This window comes from Podarcis filfolensis (genome assembly GCF_964270895.1).
Source record: "Podarcis filfolensis genome assembly, chromosome: 12".
NCBI lineage: Eukaryota > Metazoa > Chordata > Lepidosauria > Squamata > Lacertidae > Podarcis > Podarcis filfolensis.
Window position 1 is genome coordinate 27658122 of NC_139614.1, and position 21199 is coordinate 27679320.

The 21199-nt window shown below is 42.5% G+C and overlaps 1 protein-coding gene across 6 annotated transcripts in view; it reads left to right on the forward strand.

Moving 5' to 3' along the window:
- ETV1 (ETS variant transcription factor 1) overlaps window positions 1–21199 on the forward strand; it is a 92172-nt gene that overhangs the window by 34958 nt on the left and 36015 nt on the right. For all 6 annotated transcript variants that reach the window (XM_083578775.1, XM_083578776.1, XM_083578777.1 and 3 more), the window contains 3 exons: window positions 11775–11904; window positions 15072–15260; window positions 20649–20896. In XM_083578775.1, the coding sequence (XP_083434901.1) occupies window positions 11775–11904; window positions 15072–15260; window positions 20649–20896 (567 nt within the window). The remainder of the gene's footprint in view (window positions 1–11774; window positions 11905–15071; window positions 15261–20648; window positions 20897–21199) is intronic.

Consider the following 21199-nt stretch of genomic DNA (forward strand, 5'->3'; position numbering starts at 1 on the left):
CAAAGTGCCATATGTATTACTCAAGAGTAATGGCTCCTATGCACAGGTATAAATCCTTCATAAATGGTGGTTTGTAGGAGCATAAAGGATAAGCCCACAATGTTGTCCAAATTGACAGCTAGTGCAAAAGCATGGGCAGGTTGAGGGAGGGAGGTTGGGGCACTTCAAAATAATGGCAACCATTCATAATCTCCTGGAATAATGTCCAGGAATAATACATTCACAAATGTTAATGCTTTACTGTAGTTTACTTACCTTCTAACACATATAACTGGCTATCGCAGAAGTGTTGCATGCAATTTGCTTTCTTCCATTTTGCATTTGATATTTCCAATGGATGTGTTTGTGTAATTGTAATTTCACCAACAGAGGAAAGGCCAGCTGTATGGATGCTGTTTAATTTCTCCACAGATGCAGCTCTTGAGGGCTGGATTTTTTGGACCAGCAACACCATATGCATAGATTGATGCACTACAGCAATTCACACTTAGTGGCCCAGGCTAGAGCCAGGCCATCCCACAGCTGGACCAAGTCGTGCTCAGAGGGTCCAGAAAGAGAAAGGCTGCTGGTGAAGAGGAGAAGGGCATTTTGAGAAGTGTGTTGGGGATGTAACCGGGGGTTGAAGGATTACAAGGTTAGCCAGGGGCCCTGGAGTCCGCAAACTGTGCCCTGGAGGCTTTTTGAGGAGGTTGGTCCAAGATCATGTGCACATTTCTGGTTCCTGGAAACTAGGTTTTGGCTGAGAGCCAGTATGGTGTAGTGGTTAAGAGCGGTAGTCTCGTAATCTGGGGAACCGGGTTCGCGTCTCCGCTCCTCCACATGCAGCTGCTGGGTGACCTTGGGCCAGTCACACTTCTTTGAAGTCTCCAGCCCCACTCACCCCACAGAGTGTTTGTTGTGGGGGAGGAAGGGAAAGGAGAATGTTAGCCGCTTTGAGACTCCTTAAAGGGAGTGAAAGGCGGGATATCAAATCCAAACTCTTCTTCTTCTTCTTCTGATGGGAGAGGGTGATCTCCATACTGCCCTTCACTCCAGTCATGCTGCAGTTTCCTCAAAGCCTCCAGGATATGTCAAGGGGCCTGTGCCCTTTCCCTTTGACTTGGCCAAAGCTACAGCTCAATGTCTGTTGCTTCTGTGATGTGGATTCTTGCATGTTAGTGGCAAAAAGGCTGAATACTGGGGAGTTTCTGAGAGGTAGGTACTCAAGGAAAGAAGCTCATAGGGTCTAAGTAGTTTTTTTGTCCTAAAATAATACTTGAAAACCGTGTTTTGAAACCTGTTAAGTCTTTGTGGTCTTAGTCGTCCTGTAATCGGGATTTGTACCTGCATAGGTGAAAGGCTAGAGGATTATTTTTGGAGCATGAGGTCATTGTTCCCCTTCCCTTTAGTAGTGTATTTTGGGTGCCAAGTTCATTGATACTGGAGCAGAGCCAGGACCTCACACCCTCAGTTCCTTTTCTCTCTCTTTTGCTACCATGGCTGTAGAGGGCTCAACAGGGAGGTTCCAGTACACAGTCTACCCCATCAGTTTCTAAAAAGCTTAACATTGGATTAAATGAAGTTTCCCATAAATTATCTGAAGAAGCTAAGGTGGTATCCCTGCCAAAAATGCTGGATTCCTTGAAATAAAAGGAGACAGTGCACCAAAACAATATTGTGTCCAAACAAAGAGGCCAATGGATTCAGAAAGTGGTTTTTTAATATAAATCTTACCTATCCTTGGAAAAGTTATCCTAACCTGTCTTGGGCTGATGGGAGTTGCAGTCCGTTGTAGGGCACCAGGCTGAGGAAAAGAAGGGGACTATCTGGATTCGAGTCTCATGACATTTGTACAATTCTAAACTAAAGTGCTCCTGGAAAATATATCTAATATCATTCTTCATCTCTGTTTCCAGCACACTTCTGTGGTGGGACTCATGGGGACTCTATGGTTCCAAGATCAGGCAAGAATTCCACTTCTGTTCCTCATAGATATTAAACCCATAAGCTTCCAGTGAAGTCTGAACTGGAGACATTTCCATGGTACACATAGTAAAAGGTGACAGGGCTAATAAAAATTCATAATAATTAGATCTGGAGTTTGATGTTTATTTAGTGATGCCACTAGATTATGCCTTCTATAAAACAGGTGCACATATATAAGTGAACAAATCCTGTTAGCAGGGACTATAGCTTTTAATTTGTCAACATTGTGGGACTCAGTCCTGATTCTCTGGAAGCCTAACTTCAATGGGCAGGTGTGTCTGTAATTCTTTTCTTCCAGAACCTTTGATAACATGCCCTATGGTCAATGAGCATCCTTATATTTCCAGCTTAGAGAAGACAATTGTGGAATCCTCTCCTGCTGTCACTTGCAAGAGTTCATGCCCTTCATTCCAAATATTTTAAGACATAAACAGAGTGCACCCATCTTTTGGGGATCTTTGCAGTCTCCATTTAAGAGCACTGAAGATCCAGGTTTTTGGGGGGTGGGGTGGGGGTGGGATTGAGTATGTTCTTTCCATGTCTATAAAAGTGCCATGCGCAGGATGGGCGTAAATGGATTGCTCATGTTCTTTCCCCCAAAGCCCTCTGATCCTTTCCCCTGTGTCTTGTGGTACATTAAAAAAACAACAACTCTAGAACAGGAGTGATGTAGAAACTCATTTAAAGTTTACTTGGATGCTGTCTCAGCTAATATATCCCAGTTTAAAGGACAGTATCTTCTCTCATCCAAAGAGAAGTTTCTGAAAGGCATATTTCACAAGATTGTTCTAGTCCACACTGCAGCACCACACTTTTAATTGATGTGAAGTCCTCTGAACCACTTGCTAAATGTTCATTAGATTGTCTTTTCTTCAGCATTGTGCTCTTGTAGCATTTTAGTTACTCTAGGAGAATAGGTAAGCAGGAGCTTAACACGGCAACACTTGGTTTCCAAAAATGGATGCAGATGACTTTTTTCCACAACCCAGTTTAGAATGTCTCTCTTCCCCTCTGCCCTGTGTTTCCTGGTAACCAGGACATAGATCTGCTTTTAATTCTGAATCCACCCTGCACTCTTTGTGTTCGCAGAGCTCTTACCTTTTATCTGTACACATGGGAGTTCTTATTCCCCAGGCAATACCTAGATGGATTATATCTGCAACTTAACTGCAAAGTCAGCAGATTTGTCCTTTCACTTTGAAGGTGGATGTTCACTCAACACAAGCCCAAGCTGCTGCAACAGTACTTTGAAGAGGGTGGGTCAGAAACTGTGCAGAATGACTGTTTGGTTGTCCATCCCTACTCAACTTTGGACCCATTGATATTGATGGCAGAAAATAAGCCATTGTGAGCAGGGCAGTCTTCAGGAGCATTGGTGTGAACGAGCCTCTACAGTTCCCTTCTGGGCAACTTGAGAGCCAAACACCAATGATGGGTGAGGTCACAGGCAAAAGTGGATGTAGTAACCCATGTCGGCTGGTTTCTTCACACACCCCTCTAGCTTCCATATGGAGAAGAAAGAGGCATTATCAGAATCCCGAGATACATTCCAGGCAGCCTGAAAGTGAGGGGGGTGGCCTGGGGAGGGTTCTGAGGGCCAGATACAGAAGCTTTGAGGGCTGCATTTGGCCCTCAGGCCTGAGATTTCCCACCCTTGCTTGGCCTTCTTCTCCAGGTCCAACATGAAAAATCTCCCAATTGTGGGATTGCACTGAGGCTTTGAAAGACAAAACAGAATCATACTTGGCAATAAGTGTTGCTTTTTCAAAGACACCAGTCAAACAAGGGAGGGTAGAAAGAGTGATTCAGACTCCGAAAGGTCTGGGAGTTTCCATGTAGACCTCAACGGTTGGGCTGCAGAGCCATTTGAAGAGCAGCAGATAAATGCAGCTATGTTTTTAATGCTGCATCTTCAGCATTTTCACACAAATAAGTCAGACTAGAATGCATCTTGAAAGTCTTCAGTTTTGCGTCCATCTCTTTGGCAAGTCTATACAACTAGGACTCCATGATGCATAAATGGATTTAAACATTGTGGGAAGGGCAGTATCATTGTTATTGTATTTTAAGCATCTCTTTGCATCAGAAATTCTTGATTCCTCTTCAAAAAAAATAGTATTGATCGGTTCAGTTTGTCAAGAGCACTTATCGGTAGTAGCAGAGTCTATGGAGGCAATCTTTTAAAAAAAATTTAATATTTTTGCAAGGGAGGGGGTTACGTTTCTGAGTGATAACCTTTTTGTATTAACTAAAGATACTTGAGATGATAAGCATATCTTGCCTTGTGTCAAACACCCACGCAGAGGAGTCCCACCATTCCCTGTAAGACCTGCTGTGTGTTTGTGTATGTGCAGGATCTGTTTGCCCAACTTGGAGCAGGTAAAGAAAACTGCAAAAACAAAATCAGGGCCCCTGTCCTTTAAATGTATTTCAGTTTGCATTTTGATTGCAGTTTAGAAACGTTATCACCCACTTTGTCACAGACATAATTCACATCTTTCTTCAGGCACTGTAAACAAGAGAAATGGTTTAATGGCTCCCTAAAAGGCACTCTGCACTGATAGCTGAGATTAGACCCTTTAGTAATGGATTTTTGCGTGCTGGAGAAAGAGGGGGGAGGGAGGGCTTGGCAGAGGGAAATGTACTGGAAAAGAATCTTTGAGAGGCAGTGATGATGTATCTGAAGTGCCTTCTGCTCTAAGTCTTATGCATGGGCAGGTAGATGGGTTTAACGAGTCTTCGACACTGTGGGTTTTATGAGTACCCTTTTGCCTCTGGAATTTAACTGCATATTAATTGAGGTCATCTCAATCAGTTCATCACCTGGAGACAGAGTGAGATCAGCCGAGATAGAGGAGTATGGCTGGCCCATCTTTTCTGCTCGCTCTCATGAAAAAGCATGTGCCCTGTGCACATTGCTTCGTTATGAGACTCTTCATTCCAGAGCACTTCTAAAAATTCCTTGATTGGGCCGAAAGTGAGTAAAGCTTTCTTGAAGACGCAGCTTTTGCTTTGTGTTAGAACCAACCCACACACCCATTTCTGGTATATGTTTCTGTGGCAAGTCTTGTGTCTTCTTTTGCTTCCTTTTGTGGTCGAGTGCAAAGTTTCTCTGGTGTGCATTTTTGGGATCTGGCATGGATAAGTTGCATGAAGGTTTGCAGAAGCCAATGATTTGTAACTGGCAGTGGTTTGCACCAGTCGCTGCATTGAATGTGTCTGTACTTTGATTGGTTTTTTTAATATATAGATACCTTTTGCTCTGGATTCTACAGAATGCAGAATTTCAGCGTCTAGGGTGGGAGCTTGTCAAAGATTGAATAGTAAGGGTCTTGTGTGTGTATATGTGTGTGTGTACGCAAACATGGAAGTCTTACTCCAGGCTTAATCTCTTTCTCATTCTGATCAGGCCAGGCATTTTAGCTGAAAAGACTTTTAAATTTAATGTATTTTCCATCCTTTTACTGAGAAGTATCCAGCACAATTTGCCTTTGTTCAAGCTTCTCCCATCATTCATGAGTTGTTCTGTTTGAAAGTCATTGTAATTCACATCTAGTACCAGCATTCATATGACTCTTGTGCACTTGACTCCTTGAGATGATGAGGCCTTGTCTGCACGTATGTGTTGCCTTTTTTAAAAAACAATGTTCTCAGAGATTTGAAAAGTGGTTTGCAGGAATTTTCCTTGGACTTGTTCTTTCTCTGGGTGATTCATTTCTTGTCACCCTGCTTCATACAAGCATCCTAGGTGAACATCAAGATTCAGGAGGTTAGAAAAGGAAACAAAAACGAAGGGAAAATTTAGGTTTCATGAAATCTGTACAGAGACTTGCATGTAAATACAAGCTTCTGCCCAGTGTAAGTGCTTGTGTTTGTTAATGTGTGATTTGTGGAAGGGGCATTTCACTAAAACTTCCTGGACTATAGGATTTAAGAAGATGTCCTGAGGGTCATGTCAAAGGATTTGGTGATCAGCAAATTGCGCTCCCCATTGGTGCAATAATCCACTTCTAAATGCAACAGTTCATTCTGATCTTCCAAGGAGTAATACTTTGTGTAATCCAGCTCACAGTGCTCAATCTCATTTTTACTACTTTCCTCCTACGGCTTAGTTTTATACTAGATGATATGTGGTCTTAACGCTGAAATACTTAGTTGTAGAGAACTGAATGACAGAATTATTTCTCCAAATCAGCAACAACAATCTGTATAACTTGTAGTGTTATAATCTTTCATAGAGGATATTGGTACAGTATGTTTGAAATCTAGAAATGCTCTCCAGAAGCAATTTGGGGGAGGGAAAGTTCCTTTTCCCCTGTATCAAAGGAACTGAGAACCAGGCAGCTGAATTGCTTAGCTTATTTATAGTTGTGTTACTCTTTTCTTATAGATGCTGATAGAAGGTAACTAATTTATCCAAAGTCCTTCCCCGCATTTAAGTACAGTTTTGAAGATTCCAATATAGCATGTAATTGTAATATGACATCAACAGTGAAAGCAGGTGACAATGGAAGTTTGGCACTAACAGTCCGCTTCCTAGCACCTGGTTAGTGTGCTAGTATAATTCTTTGAAATTTTAAATATGGTCAAACAGCTACCATTTGAAACAAACACAAAAGTCTGCCTCTTGCTTCAGCAAGCTGGGCCGTTTTTAAATGACAGCACATAAAAGTTTTGCATAGTAAACATACCTGTGGAACACCCGAGGATTTATTCAAATTTTAAAACCATGTTATCCACTTTGGCAGCAGTGAAGATCAAAATCTTTGGAAGACCATCTGCAAAACACTACTGCTTTGACCTCACTGCCCTCTCACAATGAAGATTGTACAGAAACAATGCTTGGTGAATTGCCTCTTGGGAGTTTTTGAGGGTCCTGTCCCCTAAAGAGGGGAGGGGGGATGAAATGAAAGAGTTAACCTCCCTAATCTGAGATGCTGCCGTTTAGAGAAGGGGTGATCTTAAATGCTGCCGTTTAGAGAAGGGGTGATCTTAAATTAAAACTCCAGCACAGCAGCCTCCTAGCTTTGCACTGTGGACCTAGCTAGTCCCTTTTCTGTAAAGCAAAATAAAATGTACCTTGCAGCCGAAGCAGAAGGCAGGAGCCGTGTTCAGTGAAAGTAATTTAATTAGTGTTGATCATGACTCCAGATGATGGTGATTTGATAAGGAATAATTTAGTACTTAACAGCCTTTTACATCTACCAACTCCATGTGGGAAGGTAAAGCAAATTGCACAAAATGAATGTGCTGCTTTTGCTTGTCTCAGTGCCAGTGAGCTGGAAAACTGCCTGTTAGCAGCCGCTCAGGTTCTCCATGCTGTGGGTGAAAACACTCCAGCATTTCTCCACATCGGAGTGTGATGTGGGAGTTTCTGTGCTTTCCCCCATTTTGAAATAAAAACGGGAAGCTATTTTTACATACAGTAAAATTGGCTGCGGGGAAGGAAACAAAAAAGCAGAAAGTTCAGAAAGTAAAGTGGTTTTGTGTTGGGGTACAGGATACACCAGTTTCTGGAAGCCACAGGAGGCGAGAGGGCTGTTGGTCTCAGGTGGTGCTCCCGACAAGCATCTGGCTGGTGACTGTGAGAACAGGATGCTAGACTTTGATGGGCCATTGGCCTGATCCAGCAGGCTTGTCTTATGTTCTTACGATTCAAAAAGGGAAAGGAATGTTCTGAAAATTATTTGTGTAAAAGGTCTGGTTCTCTTACTACTCCCTTAAAAACATGAAGAATGGAATGTAGGCCTTTAGATCCTGATAAGATGCTCGATGACCATAGCACTCATATCTTGGAAGCGCAAGGATGACTGCTTGATATCAGCACATCCAAATACATCATAAGGCGTTGAGGAACAGTCGTGCCATCACTCCTGGGCTTTTCAAATTATTGTTTATTATATTGATATCCCACCTTTCCTTCAAGAAACTCAGTATGATATACTCTGTTCTCTCCGAGGCCATTTTATCTTCACAACAACACTGTGATATAGGCTTGAGGGGAGCGGTTAAGCTGAGAAATGGTCACCCACTGAGCATCTTGGCAATCTTGGTCTCCCAATTCTAGCCAAGGGATGAAGAAACCTGTGACCCGTTAAGATGCTGCTGGAATACAGCTCCTGTTATCCCTGACCATTTGCCATGGTGACTGGAATTGGTGGGATCTGGAGTCCAAAGCAACTTGAGGGCCACAGGTTCATCTCTCCACTCTCCTCCAGCTACACTATACTGACTCTTCATTAGACAGCAGATTTGGACCACGATGGTGAATATTAAAACCAAAGAAGAGCTTGAAAACATGTGTTTTCTTGTCTACTGGGTTCTTTTTCTAGAATAAAGCTATTGAAAACTTCTGGGTAGTTTGAAAGTTGCTGGTAGAGGTTGGTCTAGTGAAAGAGATGCCTTTTCACCTATTTTGCATCTTATTTTCTAGAGCCAATATAACGATTGTTGGCGCCGAAACCAAGTTGGTGCCTTATAAACACGGGGGCTGGTGGCCTCTTTCACATATCATGCTAAGCGAAACCACTGGGCTGTACGTGCAGTTAGGGTGGCAGCAGAGGGTTGATAGAAGTATTTTAAAAGTTTCACCACTATATTAATCTTAAGTAAAACATCAAAACTTCAGTGGTAGTCTACTTTCCCATTCTTCTACAGGTTTAAAAAGTGAACCTGTAAGAGTGAATGTCTTTTGGCCCCCTGGCAGTGGGCAGCTTCTGCCCACTTGGGCAAACAGGACAAAGGACAGGGAAGAGAGGGCAGGGAAGCTTAAAGCAGATGGTGCTGGGCTCGGCAAAGCCAGAGTTCTCAGTACATAGAGCACACTGACACATGCAGTGAGAGATGCACACAGAGTTTAATTGAGGGAAGGACAGAGGGAGAAGGGAAGAACCAGAGGCTTTCAGGGATAGCCAACATGGAGCCCTCCAGATGTTGTGGGATTGCTGTTCCCAACATCCATGTCATTGGCCATGCTGACTTGGCAAAGAGTGAGTAATTACAATGTGGAGAAAGGAAGTGGGAGTGGGAACTCTGGTGTTAAGAGCTGTAGTGTTGTAGGTCAATTTCTGTCCCTTTTGCCATTATGGTCCACAGCCCAAGTCTCTCAGGCCATAATGTGTTTTGCACAGGCATTTTTGCTCCAAGTCTAGAGCAGCTGTCCCCAACATTGTGTCTTCCACATGTTTTGAACTACAACTCCCATCAGTCCTGTAGAGCAGGGCCAATGATGACAGAAGACTGGTGCTGTAGTCCAACAACACAGAGTTAGGGAAGGCTGCTCTTTACCATTTCGTGGGCCATTTGTGCAGCTTAGAATTATTTAAATGATGTTTTTTAAAGCAGCTGTAAATATAAGTCAGAATGAACAAATTTTTAGTGTGTTTTTATTTATAATCTTTTTATTTATAAGACCTTTGTTTCCTAGTTTATGTAGCAGATTGAAGGGACACACCCTGCCCCAGGGATTAAAAAAAAACAACTGCAGAAAATATTCTGTGGTAGATTTGGCCACAGAATGGATTGCATCCAGCCTAATTTTGGCTGTGTACACACTACACATTACACAGGTCCTTCTTTTTCTCAATTCGGATTGAAGCTGGATTGGGAAAACACATAAAAAGAATGGCAGGATGGATATGGACTGTGGCTGTCATGTGAACACTGCTTCCCAAACCAGTGGTGGGAAAGCACGGGATGCAGAGTAAGCAGGAGTGTGTACACAGGTAGGTCTCATTGGCATAAATGTGAACAGTGAACCATAGTTTTGTCCCACTTTATTTCAATGTGACTCAATACTTAGGCTGCAGTCCTAGTATACACATTTATTTGTTGAGCATTGTAGGACTTACATTTCCATAAACATGCAGCGGGTTGATCTGGATCCAGCTGCACATGTTCTTGAACATGTGAACAAGTGCAAAGAATGCTGAAGAGTGCATGGTTTGTAACAACCCTATATTGTTTGTTATATAGTGGTAGTTATGCAGTATGATGCCACTGCATGTGATTTTGATAACTGGTGAACAGTGTTAGAAACTGAGAATGAAGCTGAAAAGGAGTAAACTGTAGCTAAAATAGTATGTTCATTTTTTACATGGTATAGCCGTTCCCATGCCCACCCCCCCTACTATTCTTAAGTGGGTCTCTTCTCCAGTTTTCAGAGAGCAGCTGGAAGTGGGGGGGGCAGAAAAAGGTCCTCTCTTCCTTCCACACTGCAGTTTTAATCTGAAGTCTTAGGTGCAGGACTGTGCCCAGAGCTCAGAAAGGGCTCACGCTAATGAAATTCCCTGTCGTAAAATGCACCTAGAACAAGGGGAGTTTAGAACACTGCTGGTGAAGGCCTTCTGCTGTTAGGCTCTGAAATTCACTGGATCAGGATTGCATTCTGCAACCAAAAGTTAAACTCTTCTCCTCTGTACTCCGGCTCCCCAGCCCAATGATATTTTGAAGCCCTTTCTTGTAGTAAGTACAATACCTCTGATATAAATTATAGTAGCTAAAAACAAATGCAAATGGGTCATTGTTTGTTTGCTTGCTAATGAGCTGGAATCTTGGCCATGCTTCAGTTTTAAAGGCTAAAAGCACTAATAACACAAAGGATCCCTGGTGTCTATTGACACCCAAAGATGTTCCTGATAATTCTCTCTCCCCGCCCCTCTCTCTCTGCATTTTTACTCCAGTGATTTAATTAATCACTCATTTTGTTAGCTGCACTAAACCAAGGGTTTAGTGCATTGAAGGCAAAATTGGAAATACAATGAGCTACTGGGCTGCAGCTCATTTGCTTACTTTAGATATGTTGAGTTAATATAAGCACTGGATTTGCATATCATTTGCATGAATCCTGGAAGGTGCCAAACTGGAGTAGATGGACATGTGGTGTTGATGCACCTGTTCTTTCCTTTGAATGTTCTATGCTTCTAATAGGCATTCACCATTTGTGTATACAGTGTAGCCTTTGTAGAGGAGAACAGGAAGCACTTGTATACATGGTTGGGGTGCTAGATTGTGTCAGTTATCATCGAACGTGGAACAAAAAATTGGCATCCTAGAGTGGGAAACTTACCGTAATAGGTTGCTTGGAGCGTTGTGAGAATTGCAGGTTGTGTGTGTGGGAATACATTTTAATGTGTGTCTTTCGTTTTGCTACAATCCTGACCTTAAAGCATTTTTTATCATATTTTCACGAGGGCTAGAAATGTGTTTTACGTCTTTAAATTCTGAAATCCAGCTTTACATATTTAAGGATCTGCAGACGACAACAACCTGCTTTTTGATGCCCGTTTTTAACGTGAGACTGTGCAGGCTGAAATATGCGTGTTTGTGAACCAAGCCAAACGGCCAGGTTCATGCTGAAATTCAGGCAGCACATGATGCACTGTGCAGTGCTGAACAAATCAGGATGGTGCTGAACTGAGGCTATGGTATCATAGGCGGAGCCATACAGTTTTGAAGTTCTGATAGGTGGGAGAAAGTATAGTCAATACGGTGCACTTCAGATGTGCAGCTCTCATCATCCCTGATTGGTGGGGGCTGATGGGAGTTGTAGTCCAACCACATCTAGAAAGCATCACGTTTGTTATCCCTAATCCAGAGTCTTCTCCGAAAAGCAGGTACTTGTTGTCCCGATGACACACACACATCAGTAGAAACCTGATTTTAGACAGAAGGCAAGAGCAGTTTAGGGGAGCAATTTCATTCCGCCCAGTGCCAGGTTTAAAATGGAGCTGAACCCTCTTGATTCTCTCATCTGATTGTTATTGCTTGAAATGGCTTAGTTTCTGTTCTCTGTCTTTCTTTCTTTCCAGTGGCTTTCCATGGTCTCCCAGTGAAAATCAAGAAAGAACCGCACAGTCCGTGTTCTGAGCTCAGTTCGGCTTGTAGTCAAGAGCAACCATTCAAATTCAGTTATGGGGAAAAGTGCCTGTACAGTGTCAGGTAAAGTAGCAGGTGTATTTTTGTAGTAAAACTAGCACAAAACCACTGATAGGAGTGGGGGGAGGGGGACAGAACTGTGTCTGCCTGGAGAAAGATATTTTTTCAGACCTGTGACGTTTTAGAATAATCCTTCTTCTTTTAGGAACTTTTTGTTGGCAGTAACAATTCTCGTCCAGTGCATCAAATTGTATAGTAAATAAGAAAGGGTATTCCGAAATGCATTCAGCCTAAAATAAAACAGTCTTCAAGCATCTGGGGTTCATTCCTAGCTCCCTCCCCTCCCCCTCACTGTATTTTGTGGTAGCATTTTCAGTGACAAGCTGTAGTATTAAAGCTATGATGGTAATTGAGCTGTAAAAGTTCCCCTTCCCCTGCAGCTGCAGCCTGGTCTAAATACACAACAGAATAAAGTTGAAAAATCCTGAGGCGTTAGAATGGACTATACTACTTCAGACTGAAAGGGGGGGTGTAAAAAAATATTGTAACAATCTCCTCTGCAGAAAACTAGCACAGCAGGAGAGTGGGCTAGGTTAGAATCATTCTCTCTGAAATATTTTTTTTTGGGGGTGTTGTTGTTTCTTACTTTCATTTTAAAGTGGTACAGTCCACTCTACTGCCTCAGGATTTTTCCCACAATGAAAAATAAATAAATAAAACCACCTAAAAATACAAGCATTCTCTTCCTTATTTTTTCTGGTTTTTTTGTCTATTAGAAAATGAAAATGAAAATTATAAAAACAAACAAACCAATATTACAAAGCTTTAGACCAGGCACCCCCAAACTCGGCCCTCCAGATGTTTTGGGACTACAACTCCCATGATCCCTAGCTAACAGGACCAGTGGTCAGGGATGATAATAATAATAATATAATAAATTTTATTTATATCCCGCCCTCCCCAGCCGAAGCCAGGCTCAGGGCGGCTAACAACATTCAAATAATCAAACAATCAAATAAAACAACATTCTAAAAATATTTGACTATAAAAATTAATTAAAATCAAGTTGATGGCAACCATTAAGCAAAACTCTGTGCAGGTTACCAGAGGAGGGAGTCAGGCTGTGCCCTGACCAAAGGCCTGGTGGAACAACTCTGTCTTGCAGGCCCTGCGGAAAGATGTCAGGTCCCGCAGGGCCCTAGTCTCTTGTGACAGAGCGTTCCACCAGATTGGAGCCGCAGCCGAGAAGGCCCTGGCTCTAGTTGAGGCCAGCCTAACCTCTCTGAGGCCTGGGACCTTCAGGATGTTTTTATTTGCAGACCGTAGGTTTCTTTGTGGGGCATACCAGGAGAGGCGGTCCCGTAGGTACGAGGGTCCTAGGCCGTATAGGGCTTTAAAGGTTAAAACCAGTACCTTAAACCTGATCCTGTACTCCACCGGGAGCCAGTGCAGCTGATATAGCACCGGATGAATGTGGTCTCGCAGCGAAGACCCCATAAGGAGTCTCGCCGCGGCATTCTGCACCCGCTGGAGTTTCTGGGTCAGTCTCAAGGGCAGCCCCACGTAGAGCGAGTTACAATAATCCAGTCTGGAGGTGACCGTCGCATGGATCACAGTGGCTAGGTCAGGGCGAGAGAGATAAGGGGCCAACTGCTTAGCTTGGCGGAGATGAAAAAATGATGGGAACTGTGGTCCCAAAACATCTGAAGGGCCGAGTTTGGGGATGCCTGCTTTAGACTGATGAGAAGAAATTTACTGAAGAGCGATGGATATATTTACATCCTTACCTGACGCATTCTAAATGTGGGTGTCTGCTGGAATTTTTCCGGTGTGGTTGGCGGAATCAAAACATTGAAAAGCGGGGTTTGAAGCAAGCTTGTTTCGCTCACACAGAAAGAGAAGAAGAGTGCCTGTACACTTTGCTTCATAGCTCAAATTCTACAAATACTAAAAACTTTTTTTAAAAAAAAGCTAGGGAGTTGGAGTTTATGGTTAATTGGAGGGGAGGCACCCTGTGATTCTAAACTCACTTTAAGGTAATAATATTGTTACATATAGCCACTAAGCATTTGCCTTCCCTTACAATTTGAATTCCAAAAGGGAGGTTCTTGGTTGCCCCAAGGTTGGTAGGTAAGGGTGTGTGTGTGTTTGTGTGTGTGTGTGTGTGTGTGTGTGTGTGTGTAAGTACTTTTAAAAAATGCATTACATGCATTAGGTTGAAAGAGTCCTTCCTGCATAGACAACAAGCCTGGGCAAAATGCATTAGGTGTTCTGTTAACTTTTGCAGATGATATGTGTGTTCATTCATGGATGATTACTAAAAATCACATTTCATTCGGCTTTACAGATACTATTATCTCTTCAGAAACAGGTTTCTTCCCTTTGGGGAACGAAGGGTGGAGAGCAAGACTTTTTTAATGGCTTGTAGAATAATTTTTAATTGGTGTGATAGCATTATGCTCTTTAATAGCTTTCGCTTTTGGAAGCTTTAGTTTGCCGGCACAAAGTTTCTCCATGCATTGCTTCTCCAAAATCTCAGAAGGAGGATTATAAGTTGCCTGCATAGACAGACTTATTTCTCCGTAGGAACTTTGTACAAAATGGTCAACAAACGTTTGCACCACCAAAGGACGACAGTCCTCTTATAACCAGCAGTAAGAACACAGATCCAATTCTTGCCCATTATATTTCCCCCGAAAATGTTGTAGATAAAACCTTGGTTAACAAAACATATATGTGGCATACAAATATGCTGTCCCACTTGAGTTAGTTCCTTGTTGAAGACCTTTTTGTAGTTAGAGGTTGGCTCTAGTATTTTGAAGTGTCACCAATGTCTACATTGTGTATACTATTCCTACCAGTTGGTAGGAGAGTTTCCTTTTGGCAGTATTTGGGCTTTTTCAAAAGCTTGTCTTTGGGATGGCGTTTGGATTTCTCATGTTTATAAATTAAAAAAGAACCTAGTTTGCGTGTCACATTAAACCATAGTTAAACACAAATAAGAGTCTGAGGGTGCAGGCGGCTTAAAATTCTTCACTTTGCTCCTTGTAGTGCTGGTAGCAACAAACCATAGGCCTTAAAATCCTTTGTTTGAACCTGGACTTGTGACTTGTGTCTCTCCAAACAAATCCATGTGTTCTGCCACTGAGTTTGTGACTGTACTGGCTATATGGCACTGTGTATATGGGGCTAATGTGTCAATTATTTGCAACCCTTTATTTAACTGGCAGTGCCTATGATCAGAAGCCACAAGTGGGAATGAGGCCCTCCAATCCACCAACTCCATCCAGCACTCCAGTCTCGCCACTGCACCATGCATCCCCAAACTCAGCTCAGAATCCTAAACCTGACCGGGTTTTTTCTGCTCACCTGCCTCCATCCCAGCCCATCCCAGACAACAGCTTCCCCATGGACCACAGGTAAGAGATTGCTTTTCCTTACTGCTTCCACAACAGGTGCTGTTTTCAGTGAGCATATTGTTTGTTTGTATGAGTGTTCCTCGCAAATTTGGCCATTGCCATTTGCCATGTGTTTAGTTTTGGAAAGAAAACGATGAAGCTAAGTGTCCTTGGGCAGTCTTGCTACATTTCACCCAATTGCCAGGAAGATTATGTATGTGAAAGTAATATCATATAAGAGATAGTAAAGGGTAAGGCTGTAGCTGTATATTCCATTGATTATTATTGTTGTTGCTTATTAATATTCATTAAATTTATATACCACCCTTTACCACCCAAAGATCCCAGGGAGGTTCACAAGATATAAATAGGGAGGTTCACAAGATAGAAATATGGGATAAAAACACAAAACAAATAGTCAAAACGAAACAACAACCCCCCCCCCAAGGCCATAGAATATTAATCAGCCAAAGGCCTGGCTGAAGACTGCCTTTCAACACTTGTGCTGTCTTCTACACTTGAAGCTTTTATAGAGGAACAGGGAACTTGTGATTCTCCATATTCTTCAGAACTACAAGTCCCATCAGCCAGTCAGCATGGTCAGTGGTAATGGATGATGGCTGTTGTAGTTAACAACAACAGGAGGGCCACAAGTTCTCCTTTCTTGCTCTAGTGCCTGCTTGTGTCTTTGGGTGTCAGTGAGCAAAAGGCAAACAGGAATGTCTTTAAGGAATGTGAAAGGCAGGCGTTATTCAGAAGTAGTGGATGTTGTAAACTGACAGCTCTAGGCCCATATTGGTACTAACTCTGAAGTTCCACTGTAACAAATATGATCAAACGTAGCATAATATTTCTATAGATCATACCCACTGTATGGGAGTAGGGCAGGAAACATAGAGCATATGTACATCTATGCATTTGTTTTTGTGGAGCCAGGTTGGTGGGAAATGCTGTGTATCAGGAGTTCCCAAACTTGGGTCTCCAGCTGTTGTTGGACACCAACTCCCATCATCCTTAACTAGCAGGACCAGGGATCAGGGATGATGGGAATTATAGTCCAAAAACAGCTGGAAACCCAGGTCTGGGAAACACTGTTGTATATCATTCAGTTCAGGAAGATGTGGCTTTTCAATACAGCAGGTTACTATTCTGAATTAAGTTCTTTATAGCCTAGGTCTACAGGCATTACTGCTTGTTGTAACAATTTGCATAGTATCCATTGAAAGGGTGTGGGTTTTTCCCCCTTTGAGCTTTTTGAAATGCAACAGCTTAGGAAAAGGAAGTTAAGCTGCCAAAACAAACTACGTTCAAATAACTCTAGGCTGAGCAAAACCACAAAAGCTAAAAAACTGAATTGACGCTTCATCTCTACGTCCCTAAATCACCCTGCTTAGTCTTTGTGTTTGAAGCTCCTAAGGCAAAGCATTCATTGACTGAGCTAAATCTATTTTGCTTAGATTTTGCTGTGGCTATGTTTGAATTGTGATTGTAATTGTTTGTGCAAGTCTGATCAAACATTTACTTATTTGGTTATGTTCTAACCTGCTCAGAACATACTCAAGGAGCCAGCTCTGATGTCATGTGTCTTTACTTCCCCAGCCCCTGTGAAGTAATGTAAAGACCCACAAATGGCATCATATTTAATGGATTTTTCCCATTGTGGCACAATTTTGCCATGATGGCCCATGTAATTTGATGGTGGTTCCCTGCGTCGTTTTGACTTATGTATCCTGGTAGCGCAATCATTCCCACACCATGTAACCGTAGCTTTAGGCTATAGGAGCCATCCATGGGTTCAATATTGTTGCCTGTGCCCTGCTTATGTAATACCTGCTTATGTAACGAGCCTCTTGCCTTATAAATGGCCTCTGTTAAATCACACGTTTCAAGAGCACGGCCCAATCTCATGTACGCTTGCTTGGAAGTAGACGCATTGAGCTCAGTGGGGTCTTACTTCCAAGTACCTGTTCAGAAGATTACATAGCCATGCTGCTCTATAGATGATGTTATTGCAGCAGCCTTCCTGGCAAATTCCTTTTTTACCCATGATGATGATGATCTCGCTTGGCATCCTGGCTCTCCTGTAATTGTATGGTGGCAGGGCACAGCAAGGTTTGGGGTGGGTGGGAAACAGTGCTGTATGGAAGAAAGAAAACTCCCAAGAAGTTTGCGGAGTTGAGTGAACCTCTGGCTTAGCATACCTGCTGCTTCAATAACACAGTTCGTAAAAAGGAACAAGTATGTGGAATATAAATGGTCCTAACAAGCACCAACAGGAATCGAAGCCACTTGTATAAACACATGGCTTGATTCCATACAAAACTTCCAGTGCAAGTATTATTAACATCCTTTGAGGCTTCATAAGTGAGACTGTTTCTTATTTTAAGTTCACTCCTTGGCAGTTTTTAATGATGATTTCTGCTTCTTTTCTTTACTAAAGGGGAAAGGGGTGGGGGCAGAACATGAGCGTAGTGCCAGTCAACTTAGCTATTTTCTTGTGCTTTGAGGTTAATACTTTATTTTCTGAATGCGTGGGCAGACTGCAAAGGCACCACTCCTCTCACCATGGCACAGAATATTTTTAGCGGTGTGAAATAGACTTGCTTCCACACCATGTCTTTTTTATCTTTCTTTGGAATGAATGAGTTCAGCATTACTTTGAATGAATCTGTAAATTTAAATTAATCCAAGCACAGGTTTTATTTCTGATCATACTTTTAGCCCGATCCTGTTGTTGCTGTAGGCAACGCTGATCTAGCTTGAACATGGCACAAGGACAAGATGCACTATATAATATAACTAATAATACTCTTCAGTGTTGGGGATCCTCTGCCTACCGTAACTGCTCCAACTTCATTTAATTCTGCTTGTCTGAGTCAATACAATTGCCCAAATAAATTAATATTTCCAATTTCACTTTTTAAAATAACTTTCATTAATTGCTTTGAATCTCTGGAGTTAAAATAATAAGAGAGCTGACATGGAACACATGTTAATTTGTGGTTTACATGTAATGGTCAAACTACAGCTTTGCCATTGGGACTGTGTTTCAGGCTTGCTGAAACAAGAAGGCATTCAGTGGGTTCCATGGAGTGTCTAGTGCAGAGGTTTTCAACCTTTTTGGGTCCACGGCTCCCTTGACCAACTACATTTTTTCTGTGGCACCCCTGTGGGGCTCAGAAGCCCAGTTATGTCACCACTTGCCTGCAGAGCTGGCAGCCCCTTAGCCCTCCCTTGTGGAGGGTTCCCTCAGCCTCCTCTCTTTTCCTCTCTCTTTGGGAGGCCTCTGGACAGCTGCAGCTACCGCCCCTGATCTCTGAGCTGTCCCACCTGCCCCAAAGAGAGGTGCCTCCTCACACTGCCCCACAGGGGCCTGGGAAACACCCTCTGGCCAGCCCCAGAGGAACAATTCACCTGGGGAGCTTGTAGCCAGGGCTGCTGCAACAAACAGCTGTGCAAGCCTTTGGGAGGCAGAGATACAAGAGGGCATCAGAGGAGGGAAGAAAAGAAGAGGCTAGTGTTTCCTGCAGCACCCTTGGCCGTCATTCAAGTTGCCCCAGGGTGCCACGGCACACTGGTTGAAAACCACTGGTCTAGTGAATCATCACCTTTGTCTTCTAGGACTTACCACCTTCGCCTTTACTTATATGCTTCAATTCTCTCCCTCAATTCCTGGTTCCATAGTTTACAAAAACTTATCCATGTGCAGTAAACTGTGGTTTGCACAAACAATAGTTTGCTTCAATAAACCATAAATAAAACCCATACTTAGGGGTTTTGACATTACACTAAAATACAATAGAATTAGTTGACAAAAATCAAGCAAAAACTGCCAAACTCCTTATGGCCACGCTGGAGTTGGTTGTGGTGGGAGGGATGTGTGAGCCTTGAGGACTTCTTCTTATTCCCACTATTACTGAGCATGTTTTCTGAACCAGCTGTGCCCCCAAATACCCCAGTAATAAGATCAATAAGTTTGCAGATGATACAACGGTGGTTGGTTTAATCACGGCTGGAGAGGGGGTGGCGGCCTATAGGAAGGAAGTTGAGCAGTTGGGGGAGTGGTGCAGGAAAAAACAACTTACTCTTTAACTCAAAGAAAACAAAAGAGATTATTGTGGACTTTAGGAAATGTAAATTGAAAATTCAGCCACTTATTATTGAGGGGAAGTGTGTGGAACAGGTCTCAGTGTTTTGATTTCTGGGAAGGGAGTTGAGAGATGACCTAACCTGGGGAGAAAACAGCAAAAACCTGATGAAGAGAGCACAGCAGAGGTTATATTTTCTGAGAATCCTCCGGAAAAATAATCTCTCAAAGGACCTGTTGATGGCATTTTACCATTGTACTGTTGAGAGTGTATTAACTTATGGTCTGTGTGTGTGGTTTGGGAGCTGCATGGTCAGGGAAAAAATGCTGTCCAGGGTTGTAAAGACTGCAGAGAGAATAATTGGGTGCACTCTTCCCATCTTGGATCAAATCTATGCTTCCAGGTGCCATAAGAAAGCTGCAGAGATAGTGCAAGATAGTGCGCACCCCGGAAATGATCTCTTTCAGCTTCTGCCTTCTGGAAGAAGGTACAGGGTTATAAAGACTAGGACTAGCCACTTGAGAAACAGTTTCTATCCAAATGCAATTTTGGTTTTAAACGCAGTGTAAGGTAGTCTCTATGGGAGTATATTGTATTTAATTACGGGGTATCAGAGTTTTTAGGAGGCTAAACAGGCTGGGATGGCAGGTTTGTTGGTTTTTGAATGTCTGATGTAGATTTTTTCAATTTCGTTGTTCTGTATGGGACAATGACAATAAAGATTATTGTATCGTACAAAGTACATTATAATGTTAGAGATGGGAATATCACTTTAGCAGAAGCTAGTGTTTAAACCATGATCTTCTGAGCATGTGGAAGTGGAATTGGAGAAAGTAAAAACTTGAATGATATGTGTGTTTGATTCCCCCCCCCCCCATATCTCAAGTGACCAAAAATATTCAATATTGTGGTTTCTAATAGTTGGGTTTTTTGTTTGTTTGTTTTTTAAAAAACCCACCTAATTTCTATCACTTATGAGTGGTGGTGCTAGGAAAATAATTTTATTATGAAACCCTTCTCTGGGGCAACTCTCCTTATCTAATTCTTGCAAATAGATGCCTCTTGCAATATCTCATAGACAGGCCAGTCAAGGCACTACTCTGCAAAAAAAAAAATTATATAAGCAGTGTTTACTTTGTAGAAGGATTTCTGTCCCAGAAAGCATGCCACCACAAATTGTTTCTCACCTGTTGTGAGAGTTTTTCCCATTTCTCAAATTTTGCATGCTGATTCCCCCTCCCACCTTTCCCCCATTCCTGGATTAATAGTAGTAACATCGCTCTGTATCTCGAACTGAACTCTCTCTGTGTTTGTATCCTAGATTTCGCCGTCAGCTCTCAGAACCTTGCAATTCATTCCCTCCTTTGCCTACCATGCCAAGGGAAGGGCGCCCGATGTACCAACGGCAGATGTCTGAGCCAAACATCCCTTTCCCACCTCAAGGGTTTAAGCAGGAGTACCATGATCCAGTGTACGAACACAATGCCATGGTTGGCAATTCAGTCAATCAAAACTTCCCCCCTCCTCTGATGATTAAACAAGAACCTAGAGATTTTGCGTATGATTCAGGTAGGTAGAAGGTTATTCTCTTTCCTCTTTTGTTTGGTAGGCTTTTCTTTATTCAACGATTTGCCTCCTCGGTAAGTCTCGTAGGAGAGGATAACTTTCCTGATAAATAAGAATACTGTACTCCTTTGAGTTTCCATGTTGAGATTGTTGTGGTAGAAAAGGCTTTATTGTACTAGACACCAGACTAGCAGCCCTATCTCATCAGAACAGATAAAGCTGCGTTCAAATTGCCTTGCCATACTTTCTCTCTCTCTTGAATACTTTCCTGTGAAATTGCAACGGAAAGAAATCATTTCAGCTGTT